This window comes from Anser anser, assembly GCF_964211835.1.
Source record: "Anser anser genome assembly, chromosome: 1".
NCBI classification, from domain to species: Eukaryota; Metazoa; Chordata; class Aves; order Anseriformes; family Anatidae; genus Anser; species Anser anser.
The window spans coordinates 98,618,428-98,633,024 of NC_139720.1; the positions used below are offsets into that span (position 1 = coordinate 98,618,428).

At 45.4% G+C, this 14,597-nt stretch overlaps 1 protein-coding gene across 3 annotated transcripts in view; it reads right to left on the reverse strand.

Moving 5' to 3' along the window:
• Positions 1-14,597, reverse strand: part of IGSF11 (immunoglobulin superfamily member 11) — a 96,814-nt gene that overhangs the window by 21,639 nt on the left and 60,578 nt on the right. The window contains exon 1 of one of the 3 annotated variants that reach the window (XM_083820181.1): positions 10,543-10,844. The exons of the other annotated variants lie outside the window; for them this stretch is intronic. Within the exon in view, the coding sequence (XP_083676307.1) occupies positions 10,543-10,603 (61 nt within the window). The 5' untranslated portion in view covers positions 10,604-10,844. Of the gene's footprint in view, positions 1-10,542; positions 10,845-14,597 lie in introns of those variants that run through there. 3 annotated transcript variants of the gene reach the window in all.

Below are 14,597 nucleotides of genomic sequence, written 5' to 3' on the forward strand. Positions count from 1 at the left end.
GAAGCAAATCCTGTGCTGATGGACTTGTGTGGGACAATTCAAAAACAGCGCTCATCTGTTTCACAGAGGTTAGCAGTGATGCTAGGGCACAGCTTGACTCCACATGCCCAATAGTGCTTTTTGAAACCAGATCATATCCACAGGCATCAAAAATGTTGCTCCCTCAACCTTCCTCCAAGTGTCTTGGCAATACCTGGGAAGGACCAGCATCAAATCCTGCAGGTCAACCCTGATGCCGAGTTTGCTGGTGCTTGCAAACACCCCCAGTTTGAAACCAGCAATGTGGGGTGCACAGCCAGCATCATCTCCAAGGAAAGAAGCGTCTGTGCAAGACAGCTCGGGCCGCCACATCTCGCTGGTTCTTCTCTGCCTTTTCCAAAGGACTCACTAAACTATTTTGCATCAGGGAAGGAAGAATCATTCCCAAACTGTGGTGTGCCTCTTGCTACAGAGGTTCTCACCTAGAAACACATAGTACTAGGCAAAGAACTCAATTACTTTTTTGTGCTCCCTTCTTGTTTGCCTTATGGCTAGGGAGAGGGCACTAAGGGCTTAGGCTACTTGTATAGAGGTCCTGGGGCTTTAAAAGTTGTTTTTCTGATTGTTTGTTTTGCAGTCCCTTGCTCTGAACTGCAGACTTAAAATGCTGCAGGAGGCTGAGAAGTAGGTTTCTATCTCTAGACTATGTGGTATCATGTCATTTACTTCAACGGGTAGAATTATCTTTTTAAGAAATATTTTTGTGATGTGAAAAGGTACCGTATGAGACTGGATGAGCTATGTCACGTCATGCAATGGACAACCCCAATGTCATCAGACTCTATGCAGAAGTGATGCAATCTTTTTACCTAGCTTGCCAACAGGGAGGAAAAAGAAAAAACAACACAGAAAAGAAATTAAACATGTACAAATCACACTTATCTCTCCCTTGTTTATCATAACTTTTCCTACCATATTTGCTAATGGCAATAATAATAATCTCTGCAGAAGAATTATGCTTGTGCTTCTTGCCCAGATTCCCTTCTTGTTCACCAGGCAGGGAAGTCATTTTATTACTTGGTGACACCAACACTTCACAGGAGGGACCCCATCAGGAAAAGTTTTTACAGCTTCCTATGGAAGATGTTGGGGAGCAAACAGAAGAGGGGTGGAGGAAAGCCTTTAACTGGGGAGGGAAAACAAGCAGCAAATCCCCACTATATTTGCCAAGAGTGGAAGGTAAAGAAAGCAGCAATTATGAATGAACATGCAATGCAGCAGCACTGCTTGCAACACGGATGTGTTTTCCCAGGGAAGGCAAGAGCAATAAGGCCAGGTGACAAGGAGTCACCCAGGTGACTTGCTCATGCTTGTGCAGAGGTGGAAGTGAACCCTCACTCTCCAGAGCCCAGCTCCGTAGGTCATGTTCCAGCTCATCTCTCCCTCCATAAATTCAGTCTTCTACTTTTAAACTCATGTGCCCATCAAGACAGATTACAATTAAGACTCTGCAAATATGGCAAAATATATTCATGAACATCTGTTTGAATAATAAGCCTGAATTTGCTTCGACAGTGTTTGCCCGACCTGGTTTCCTTGCCTTCTGTGAGCGCTCACACCAGCATCCCCTGTTCGAAGACACGACTGCATGAGGGAAAGGCTGCTGCAAAAGACTCGTGGAAGCACGGAGATTACTTCAGCTGGTGGAGGACTCCATAAAAAGCAGCTAAGATAAAGTCAGAACGCAAACATCCACTGTACCAAAGCCTGGTCTACCAATGAAGGCTCTAGATGTGTGTTTGAGTGTTGGGCTCTACAGTTTGGACCTGTGGAGAGATCTGCTCGTGTCATTACTTTCCCACATGGCACATCTGACTGCAGAGCTCCCTCACCTCACCAGTGCTTCTGTGCTGCTTGGGCACCCAGTGGTGCTAAATCCTACAAGAGAAGCTCAGAAGATGTATTTTGAGACTGCCACAGGCGTGTCATTTATGTTCACAATAAACACAGACCACAGGGAAGGAATTCAGCTCTAACAACAAGGCGGTGTTACAGGAGGTTTTACTCTACTGAGGCTGGCACAAGGTGCTGCCCATCCAGAGGTTACCTTCAGCAAAGGAACAGCTTTTTACAACTGCTTGCCCAGCTCTCATTATTGTAGGACCTACTAATATGTATCTCTGCACTCACGTCACAAAATGTTAAAGTCTCTTCCAAACTCTAGGAACCAGAAGACGCAGCAGGGCAGGAGGCACTTCTGCTAGGCTGGAAGACAGCATCACTTCAGACAGCACATGCAGCAATAATGCATAAGCACAAAGGACAGATGAAGAAATTACAGCCGCCTCCAGGTAATGGAAGTCTAACAAATGAAAACAAGCTTCCATTAGTCTGTTGGCATGAACATCGCTGGCTGGAAGTAATTAAATGGGCTTGGTACATACTTTTTGATCAAGAGGAAGGGTGTTGTTGTTTCCATACCCCCACTGAACCTAAAACAAAACCTAGCAGTTCAGAACTTCCCTAGCAGAGAGAGAAGAGCCTTGAGCACCCACTCACCTATCCTCTTTCCTTAAGCCCTCGCACTGACCCTCAAAAATCTCCTCTCTAGTGCTGATACTGCCAGCAAGACCCAAGAAGAGGTGTTTTTCTGGGGCATGGTTGTGCCCAGCACCATGGTAGTGCAGCTAACCAGGGCTGTAAGAAGCACAGGAAGGGGCAGAGGTGGGGAAAATCGCATCCCCAGGTTGAAGGGCATCATATACATCTTCATTCCCAGGGTCCTGCACTCATTTTGCAGGACATACCTCCAGCCCTGCACTGTGGCAGTGTGGGGAGGAAGGTGGCAGTGTGCAGGCTCTCTGCCATGAGAACATCTTCCTCCCCTAGGCAATGGAGTCGGGGTGCTCACTGGAGCTGACAAGGCTGTGCAGCACCCATTCAGTGTTTTGCATCCTCCGAGAAGTGAAAAACAGGAGGTGGCAGGGTGGTTTTCCCCCCCTGCTTTCTGGATGCTTGGGTTTCTGTCAGGTTTCTCTGCGAGGGGCTACCCAAAAGCTCCACGGAGCTAGAGTGTCAAATGCTAGCACTCAGAACTTAATTTGTGGTGCAAATCCTGTCAAAACCGATTGCGTCTCTTTGCCCCTCCAAGGCATCCCAGGCCCCCTCCGCTTCTGCGGGGGGTGGCGAGGCTTTGAGGAATGGCCGGCTGTGAAAGGCAGGATGCGCAGCGTATGCTCCAGCGCCAGCCGTGCCCCTCTCTTCCCTCCTCCCATCCACTGGCTTCACACAGGGTGGCCAGCAGGGAACACACGTTCATTAATTAAAGCTTCTGGAGTATTTGAACACTCCACACATCATCATGGCAGGAGAAGACTGATGACATCAGCATCTGAGCAAGAACTGTTTGGGTTAAAGGACAAGGGAGATGGGGACAGAGGTGCTGCTGGCTGGCTGGGAAGCATCCCAAAAAGCACAGCACCCTCCATAGGGACCTACCATACTCATTTGTACCAGACACAAAGGTACCAAAGGAGAAGGAGCCTTATAACAATCAGGCAGGGTTAAGAGGGAGCCCATAAAACACATCCCCTTGTGATAGGAGAAAGCCATCATTGTGGCGGAAGGAAGGTAGGGAATGAGAGATATATCAAAGGAAAAGAAGCAGAAGAATATAGAAACCAAAATTCCAAAATATAACTACAGTATGTTTTTAATTTGCATGTTAAAAACATTTGTCTTTACCCCACCAATCATCTTTGTTAGCAACAAAATTCACTGCAGGATCTCAGACTAACTTTCTAGCTACAACAGCAGCAAAGCTCTGAAAGACACTGCTCAGGGGAGCGCGTCTACCTGAGGCACTGCCTTTTCCTGCAAGGTTCCTTTCCTACCTTCCATGCAAATATCAGCACTTGTGGCTATTTATGCTCTCGGGAAAGCAGCAGCCTGGGAGGAGGCAAACTACAAGAGAGGAACACAAGAAATACAGGGATAGAGAGGAAAATGAGCAGAAAAGCAGATAACAGTTTTTCCAGCACTGAACATAGATGAAAAAGCAACAGAAATGGTTTCCTTTCCTTACCTTCTCTGCATTTTCCCCCATCCTCTTTCTTATAGAAAAAATTGAAACCAAATTCAGAAGAAATTAACAATCACCTGTCCCACTTCTTTCTCATACCCTGGCCATTTTCCATAGGAAGAAGGAAGTGAAGAAAAGAATGTAATGGGCACTTGTGAAATGTGAAAAAGATTTTTGGACTAAAAAAAAGCCATTTTTCATCAACACATACAGCTGAAAGAAAAACTCAGAGCAGCTCTGCACAACACACTGGAAACATAGGATAGCCCCAAACCCACAAGTGTTTGTTTGTCCTCAGCAAAAGGAAAACCCAGCCCCAGCATGAGTACATGTGTCTATACCAGGATTAATCCAGCCAGTGTGGCTATAACCAGCAGGGACACCATGCTGGAAAGGACATTGCATGCTTTCCTGATAGCAGCTCACAGCGAGACCTGTGCTACCATGTCCTCCCTCTGCCTCTTACTCATGCTGAACAGAGTGGAAGCAGCAATGCCATCACACCCTCCTTTGCCCAGGCAAACAAATCCCCAAAATGCAGAGATTCAATATTACAAGCTCATCCAGCAGGTAGCAGAGCCCCTGCTCCTAGCCAGGAGCAATAGAGCAGCTGACGTACACAGAACTGCTGTCAAAGACACACATCTCTGCGAAGTTTATTGGCTCTCTACCTCCTGTTTTCTGGGAGGGAGCCAAGATGCAGGAATTTGTGAGCTTGCTAGCTCAGCATTTCTGCCTCGCTGGCATGACGTCTGGACACAGCCTTCTGAGATGTCTTGTGTCCACTTGTTGGTTGCAGGGCCAATGTCCAACCCCAGGTCTTGTGAAGCTATTGCATCAAGGCTTACCTTACGGTATGGATCACAGGATCAGAACTCCAGATTTGTTAGGAAAAGAAGCCTGTACATGAACGGGATCTATACATCCTCAAATAGCTGAGTGTACCTGCTTGTGCTATACATTTTGCATGCAGGTTCATATAGAAGATGCATAAAGCATGAACAGGGAAATGGCACTGTTTCCTCTGGATCTTCATAGCAGATCAAGGGGAACAGAGGCTGGTTCTCAGTCTTCCTGAAGCATGGTGGTCCAGCAAGAGGGAGCAGAGGGGAACTAGCACAAGGACACATCTTCACGTGGAAGAGAAGATGTATGGAGGAACCTCTGGCCAAATTGCTTTTCAATTCTCATTTGGGGCAAGTACTGCTGCACCTCCAGGCAGCAGCACTGTATTTCCCTCATGCCACCTACTAACCCCCTTCCCACGCCACCCCCCCCCAATTATTTTTGCATTAAAAACTTTTACCGACCTCAATTTTTCTCCTAGCCAGCCTTTACTTCACCCATGAAAGCACAAAAAGAAACTGAGCTCTGACATCCTGCTGCACCCTTCTCTTTATCCCTATCCTTTTTCCAGCACAAGATGAAGAGTAATGACCTGAACCAATCCCAGCTTAAGACAATGGGTGTCTGGGTATTGACTTCAACGGAATTTGGATTAATATGGGATTGCAAAATCTCCAAAATGAATGCAGCCATAATGCTTTTAAAACAATGGCTCAAAGGTCAGATGTTCCTGAAGTTAAAGGTTTCCCTTGAAATTAAGTAAGCCACATTGCACATCCTGCATTGCCTCTGATTATACCTTCGTAACAGAAAATGAAAGAGAATGCTGCATATCTGAGGACAAAACCCAGGAATATAAAACATCGCGTGTGCAAATCAAATGTTGAGAGTATAAAGCAGAAGCAATTCACCTCTTTCTTTATCCCCCAGTCGGTACTGATATCTTGTACACTGCAATGCTTTTTGTTCTTGTGCTTTTCTTGAAAAATTAATAAAGAAAAAATGTTAGAAGAAGACAGCACATGTAGAACAAATACTCCTCTGACAACAGCTATTCTACAACAACATAGCACAGAGAGCAGCAAACCTGGCCTCAACCTCAGCTCCATGCACTTTTCAGGCTCCTTTTAAATTCACCAAAGGCCAGGCAGTAAAATAGCAAGGTGTTGAGGAATATGCCATTAACAGCATTATTAGTGACCCCTTCTCTCAGAGCTCTCCCCCCATACAGGTAATGTCTTTGTGCATATTATTATCCCAACTGCACACACACACAAAAAAAATAGAGACTGAACCTGTCTCCAGTTCTAATCAGCACACCCACTAAATTGAGACTTCTGACAATAATTACAGTTGCCCATTTTTAGGTAAGAAATGTTATCCAGAAACCAAGTATCCCAGTTCATACTGAAGGCAGTGAGGGCTGGTGGCTTGGAGTAGTTCTTTCTCCAGTTGCGGTGATAATGCCACGACAATGCCACCTCTCAGCCTGGTACCACAGCTTGTTCTGCATCCTCTTGTGGTTATGGGGGGAGATGGATAAAGTCCCGAGGGGAAGCAGGACTTCCTGTCTGTTTCTACCACTTGCTCATGCTTCGGGAGCTGCACATTTTTCCCAGTGCTTTCCAGGGAAATCCTGGCTACGTTCGGTTTGGCTTAGGCACAAGGCTATATTTAGGGATGCAAATAAACAGCTGACGATCCATTTTTAATTTTCATTTAGATCTAGGATTTATATTTTATTTGTTAATTTTTCTTTAATCTCCTTGTGCTTCATTACTGCCTGACTTCCACAGCAGGGGAGAAGAGGGACACATGGAGGAGGGTGAGGAACAGGACCCAATGGGAACAGTGATGAGTAAGGTACTGAAAGAGGGAAGAGAGTGAGGGGAAAAGAGTATTGTTGACAGCATCTGATCCTCCGATTAATGTATTTCTAAGCAGATTAACCGAATCCCAACTGCTCTGTGCCAGGTTTCTTCCTAAGCTCCTCTCTCCCCCATGTAAACAAAGAGACATTTCCTCTGAGCAAACATCCAGCATGCTGACCAGAGCTCTGGCAGTACCCCTACCAGGCAGCACGGGGCACAAGAGAAGAAAGGGGAGAGCTGTGGATCGATAGAGATCCATGGAAGTTCTTTATTTTTAAGCACAGTTTGTGCTTTCTTCCGCCTCCTCAGGGCTTAGCATGACTCCTGACTTGTCCATCTTCAGGAAGTGTGGAAGGATGGGGGTGATGTGGGATGATGAAGAGGCAATGGTGCTATTCTAGTCCAAAAGGCATATGGGAACTTGTAACCCTGTTACACTTTGCTTACCCATAGCTACTCTCCACGGCACCCACACAGGGAGGAGGGAGAAGAGAGGTGGGTGAGAGCATCCCCAGAAGAGGTGGTGTGAACCACTGAACACAACTGACCTCCTGCTCTGCCCCACCAACACCTTCACGCTGACTCCATACAAGAAAGAAACATTGCTGTTTCAACCCAGGGTGTTAGAGCATTTCCCAGTCACTAGCTGGCCAAACTCCCACAACCCTACATCACTGTCCCTGTTTTATAGATGGGGAAACTGAGCAGAAAATAGACTTTCCCAAGATCATGGGGCAGGTCAGTGGGAGAGCCACTTTCTAGTTTACATCTTTGTAGGTCACAAGACTTAAGAATCTTTCTAGGTCATGAGATCAGCCTTGGCTGAATAGGTCTTCTCTAATGAGCCTCCAAATTTAGCCTCCAAGTTTATGTCTCTGGACCTTGTGAAGCAACTCCCTCTGTTGGTTCATCTCCAGCTTTGCTCCCCGGGGGTGTGTGTGCCATCCCTACTAACAGCAGCCACTGTGGTCACAGGACACTCCTGCCTGTCTGCCACACTGCTGAAGCCTTTAAGCATGGCATCATTGCCAACCCATCTTTGAGGAGAGCTTGGAAGGCTGGGAAGACCTCCCATCCCCTCTCCCCCATTACAGCTCCTCATTTTGTCAGTCCAAATTTCCTCCTGGCACCCTGCCTTCATCTGAGCAAGAAGTGGCTGAAACACTCACAGACACCCCCCCACACACCTCCTTTGGCTGAGATGAACTACCCAGAAAATGGGAAGATTTTCTTCGTCTCCTACCAGGGAAGGAAAGGAGGTCTCATAATGAACATCCAACACAGCACAGCGGTTGAAACTGCTCAGAAAGAACAGGATTTGCCATTTGCTCAGCTGCCCATCTCGCCCTGCTCAAGTCACAGTGAGAGCTTTAAAAATTAAGTCAGAGACCCACTAGAACTAAAATGATGGCTTTGCCACACAGTGACTATTCCTACTACAAACTCTCCCTGAGAAGGCTCCACCACACGCAACTTTTAAATGAAACACTTTAGATCTTTTTGCACTGTACAGCATGGTGTTTTCCTACTGATGCCTTTTCATTAAGAAAATCATAAGAAAAGTTCTGTGCTGCAAATGGAAAGGGAGATTGTGACTAAACAAGAATATACAGAGTCAATTAAGGCTGTAGGGAAAAGATAAGGGTACGGGGAAAAAAGTAAATGAATTTACGTTGCCCAAGGCACTGAAGGGAGTAAGAAGGGATTTACAAATTCATCAGGAGGAAAAGAAGCACCAGAAAGAAGGTAGGTTCATTAATAAATGAGGATGAGGATGAAATTAACGGTTAAGCAATGGCTGAGCAGCTTTTTTAAATCTGTCCTTAGCCAGAAGAATAAAGAAAGGAAGTTTTATCTGGAAAAGGGGGGGGTGGAGGAAGGAGAAGGGGAGCAGAAACAAAAAGAACTTGAAGAATGACATGTCTACAAACCAAATAAAGCTAGCAACATCGTCAAACTTAATCCAGAAGAGACACATGCATTTTTGAGAAGTCTTTTTCACTTCAGCAGAACTATTACAGGGTTGAATGTTAAGCAATCTATATATATAAGCACATGCATAAATGTATGCAAGATCAGGAGCCTAATTTGTTATGGCAAACCATCGACAAACGTATTATGCCAGTGACAAATTATCTGACAATTTACATTGAGCTGGGGAGGTTCCACAAAACCAACCAAAAAGCAAACATAATAAAGATTTTCAATAAGGAATAGAGTTGGCAATGTTTAATTTTAAGTCGATATCTATCCCTAGTGAAATAATGAAACAAATAGGGAGTCATTAAGAATCTAAAGAATAAAACCACTTGCAATACAGAAGTGAAAATCTTTTGCTTTTTAATACATATGCACAACTAGCACCCAGAGGGCAGGCAGTAAAAGCAGCACCTTAAGGATTTAAAGAATTTGACATTACCTCACCGCATCAGTTCGACCAGAACCAACAACCCACAGATCAAAAAAATGGCCAGAGGTACCAAAAGAAAATGCACTTATTTGGACTGGTCTTATTAAACCAGTGTCACAGGAAGCCAACACTAACTGTCCATTACATTTGTAGCTGATGCCCTACAGAGAAATTGCAAATGTAACAAAAGAAACAGGCCCTTGCCAAACAAGCTCCATAAAATTAAGCATGTGTGGGCAATAGTCCGAAAGTTAAAGCAGGGAGTAGCATGAGTGAGAAAGAGGAGGATTTAATCTAGACCCAACCAAAACAGAAAAATGCAGGTAATGATCCTAGAGAGCAATGGTCCAAAAGATGCATATTCAGCAGGAGGGAGAAAGCCCAAAAGCTATTTTGTACTCTAAGATTAGAGAAAATAGCAAATAAAAAATCTTGATGTGTTTTATTCGCAAAACAGGCTTTTGTAGTTTTGGGTAGTGAAGAGAAAATCATCCTGTGACAACAAAGGGAGGGAGGAAGCAGCTTTAGCACCATTTCATAGCAACCAGCCCAAGGTTTCAATTTTGTTCATCCCATCAGGTTTTCCTTACCTGAGATAAGAGAAGAGAAGAGAAGAGGAGAGGATTAATAATTAGATCTGGAAGAATTTAGGAGGAAAAGACCAAGAGGGGTTAAATCTGTATAGCTGATTAAGAAACAATCCCAAGGAAGTAAAGTATAAAATATACTTGATCCATATGAACACTGCAGAGTGGGAGGAGGTAATAATGAGAAGTTACGACATTAAACTGGAAAAAAATAAAAAAAGGATAGACCTTATATCAGGAAATAAGTTGACCTTGTTCTAATTTGCACTGATGTAAAAGAAGAAGCAGTCCAAGGGAAAGAAGGAGCACAGGTGCTGGGAGTGCACCCAGTGAGAACATTTTGGAGACCTTTTCCCTCTCTCTCAGTGTCTGAGCTGCCTGAGATTTCAGGTCCCAAGCCTCAGTGACACTCTTGGTTGCACTGGCTCACTCCTTCTTTTTAGGAAAAGCAGATGTTTGTCCCAGTATATGAGCGTTGGGCAGAATTCAAGCCCCTGCTGAGGCAAAGAGCCTTGCTGGGTATTCCAGCAGCTTTGGCTCACCTCATGCCTGTTGGCAACGCACATAGTTATGTAAAAGAGATGCTAAGGCTCTAAAACCAGTAGTCATTACAGTTATTAATACAGTGACATACAAATCCATAATAAAGACCTTGTGTCCCTAGGGAGGTCATGTTCCCAGATGCCTGCTGACCACATGGATGGCTGGGAGAGGGGCACAGCTTCTAAATTCCTCTAATCACTACCATGCTGCATAAACAGACCTGACCTCTTCTCCTAGACGATGATGAAAATGAGCTTCCGGTGATCCCACAGAACATTAAATCCATGGAAGGACATCCTCAGGGTCCTATATATTTTTGGAGAAAAATCAAACCCCTGAGGACCTTCATTTAAGCTGCTGCAAAATGCCTGTGTTACTGCAGGCAGGGGGAAGGACAGAGATAGGTACTGGAAAGCACCACAGCTTGGTGGTAACTCATTTGACAAATTTGGCTGCTCATTAGTCAGGATGAAGGACCGCTGTGTTACGGGCTTTCTCCATCTTTGTCCACTTACTAAAATAAATAGGCATAACCTGTCCAAGAGGTGTCTGCTGGAGGTTAACACACTTAATATCCTTATTATATTCATTCCTCATTTTCTGATGGCTAAATCCTGGCTTGCCCTGCCTTCGTACGGTGTAGACCCCAGCAGATGGGACGCATATGTGCATTGCTCACCGCGTAATTCGGGCAGGGCCAGATGCAGCGCAGCGTTAATTGCTCCTGGGTCACCCAGTGGCTGCAATGCTCAGCTGCACCCCACAGGCCCAGAGAAACAAGCTCGGCTGTTGGTGGGCTAGGACTGAAGACCTGCCTTCCTCTCAGCGCCTAGCAGCAGCACTTCAAGCACCGCAATGCTTTTATCCAGCAAGTATAGAAACGCCTATACAGCTCGCTTGCCCCACCCAGAGGCATTTTGCTCACTGCCGTGCAAATACCGAAGTTCTGCAGCCCCAAGTACCGCAGGAGACAGGGGCAGATAACAGCCAGGTCGCTGAATTAAACCCAAGAAGCGGCAATGACAGCAGTGAGGGAATCCTACAGACCTTGACAATTATCAGGTTCAGGCCCTCTGGTGCCTTTCTTCGGTCGCTCAGAGTTGTGGAATTGATCTGGAAACCACTTTATTAATGTTCTTTCTCTTCCTCCCCTTCTCCCCAAGCAGTATCATCATTTATTAATTTATGATTAAATGAATTATTGATTCTCGCTGCACCTGCAGTATTCGCCATTGTCCTTCTCCCCCCGAGACAACTTTGACTGATGTGAGAATGGCACGATGGCAGGGAGACAAAAAGAGGGAGAGGAGAGACTCAGTGCAGAGTAGGACCTCAGACACTTGTGCTCCCCACCGAAGTGCTGGGCTGCAAAGGAAGGATGCAACGCACCGGGGCACAGCCATGGGGCCACCTTCTCAGAGGGCCATGGAGGAAAAAGAAAGTGCAAAGCCAAATTGCTCCTGATAAGGATGGAATGAGTAGCAGAACTATTCATAGGCATTCAGCATGTGGGAAGGTAGTAAAAAAAAAAAAAAAAGAAGAAAATAAAAAAGGTCTGACCCAGAGTAGAAGCTTTAGTTTTTATTCAGAAAAGTCAGGCTGCAGTTCTTTGAATACATCACCGAAAAAAACCTTCCAGGCTTTTGGCTTTTGCCTTGCAATTACAATCAACAGATGGTGATTATTTCACAGGCTGGGGCATCTGGTCAGCTCCTAGCCAAACATAAATAAAAGACCTTTGCATGATTTTATCGGGCATGCTGGTCCAGAGACAAAAATGAGCTTCGGAGTAAAAGAAAAAAAGGTAAAAGACATTTAAAGTTCCCTGGTTTGGAGGATATTTCCTTTTCAAGAGAAAAGGATGGAGGGTGGGGGAGAGAGGGCATGAATGAAGGGAAATACAAGCAGGATCTTTACAGAAATATGCCCCTTGCACAGGTGATCACTGCTCAGCACTCATAAAACTGATGGAAATTTCTGAGCCAGAATCTCCCTGTCATGAATTAAACCCATCAATTAAATCCAAACCTGAATCTTTTATCTGGGCTGCAAAGCCCAGAAAAACCCTCGCTCTTCCTTATAGCATCTTTCCCCCAAGCATTGTCATGTGCCTCTACCTAAAAAGCAAGGCAAGTTTTACTGCATCCAAGGCAGGAACACATCAAGGTACTGCTCCTACTTTGCATCAATGGGGAAAAAGGAAAACAAAATCCACTACTGGGAAACATCCTCTCCTGAGAGCCTCCCTGGCCAGAAGAGCTGCAATACTCACCTTGAACTGACTGCATAAAAAAATGCAGTCCCGATTTTGGTCCTTCCTGCAGTCTTCATAACCCTGTAAATCACCGTCCACCCCTACACCAAGCAGTGTATGCTGGCCTTGTGTGCATGATCACTGCCCATCAAGGGGATGAACCCACAACAGCCAGAGAAGACCTAATGACAGCAGACAATGTCCTCCTTTAGGGAAGTGCCTTGGCTGATCTGCACAGAGGTTTCAGCGTCCTCATCATTATTTTGCATAATGGGATGGTGGCTGAAAATCAGCAAGGCACTCAGTCAAGGAGCAATTTTGTAAGGAAAACACAGCAAACTCTTTCTGCTCCTGCCTTACACATGCCTCTGGGTTACTCAGCCATTATCCACTAAATTAAGAGCCTGTCCTGTCCCAAAGTCACAGCCAATTGTAACTCTATAAGCCAGCACCATGGGGTATGCCTGGGCTGTCTTGACCTCTCTAGCAGCTTGTGTAGAGTCCTGATCCAGCACTTGCCAAGGCACGAGCCCTGCTCTCATGAGCAGCACGAGGAGATAGATGAGGAACTCCTCCAGGTTCCCCACTATCACAGCTCACATTGTGACATGCCGCTGAATGGTTTCCGACTCCCTCCTGGGGAGAACTGCCGGAATTTGGCCATTTCATTACATGCTCGGCAGGACTCCACGAGAGAGTGGAATTAGCTGCCCGATCACTAGCTGAGGAGGGAGAGGGACTGCCTCCAGCACAATTTATATCAAAAGACAATGGCAAAACAGGGCCCAAGGTGGGGAAGGGGTATGGACATGTAGTGTAGGAGTGAATTCTCTGCAGAGGACACACATAAGTTGTGGGATGAAGGAAGGGAATTACATTACACTCCACACATAGAGGGAACAAGCTTGGCTCAGAAATAAAAGAGCAGCACGCTACCCCACTGCCTCCTATTAAACTGATGAACTACATGGCTGTGCCCAGAGCTTCTCAAGATAAAAAGGTTCATTTCCTTAGAGAAGAAGGTTTTGACCTTCTCGACCTTACTGGGCCTGCATGCGTTTACCCATTTTAATTTCAGATTAGCATCTCGCATTTTCGGTACCCAAGGGATTACTGTTTTCGCCTGTGCAGCAACTGCAGTTCATAAAAGTATCGGTTACCCTCCCCCTTGTTCACAAAATCAAGGCAGATCTGACCAGATGGCACATGCTCCTGCGCTCTGTGTCAGGCTGCATTAATTCAGGGGAAATGAACTCTCCTCCAAAACTATATTTATTTCAGACACCGCCTTGCCCAGTTGCTGGGCTGTCCTCAGAAAGACCTAGAGCCAGCTTTTTTTTTTTTTTTTCCTGTGGGCTTAGCAGGGAAATAAAGGATGGCAAAGGCCTTGCTGGAGGTCTCAGCCAAACCTCAGTGACTGGATGTGGGGTCCTCTGAGGTGAGCTGAGGCACGCACCCTCCTAGACAGAACTGATAGACAGCTAGATTGTGGGCTCCCCTAGCAGACTCATGCTTGTCCACAGTGATCGACGTCCCATTTTTCAAGAAGGCTGCATTATGTTGCTGTGGTAGGATCAGAAATGGGATTCCTGCATGCAACAGAAAAGGCAAAAGCTGCTCTGAACTGATGGAGAGTGCACAATCTAAATTCTTATCTAGATCCATCTCTTCAACAGGCCTGTTTTTGTGGGATTTGGGCAATGCATTTCACCTATTGATAGCTTTGGCCATGCTGCCCGTTGGCAGCCCATTTCATCCTTAACTTTCATCTGAATAATTCTCTCCTTTGCTGGAGTCAGGATAAAGTGAGTGCTGGAAAGAGAATCTGATGGGGTAAGAAAATGCCTTTGTTCCTCCCTTTAAAATGTTATTTACCACCTTATATAGCACATGTAACAACACCTAAGTGCTATACTATAATTAGTAAAATCATGCAGAGAAACTGTTCATGTGGATAATGATACTTTGTGTCCTCCCATGTGGGTAGTTTAAGGTTGAATTAATTTGTGTTTGCCCAGCTTTGTGA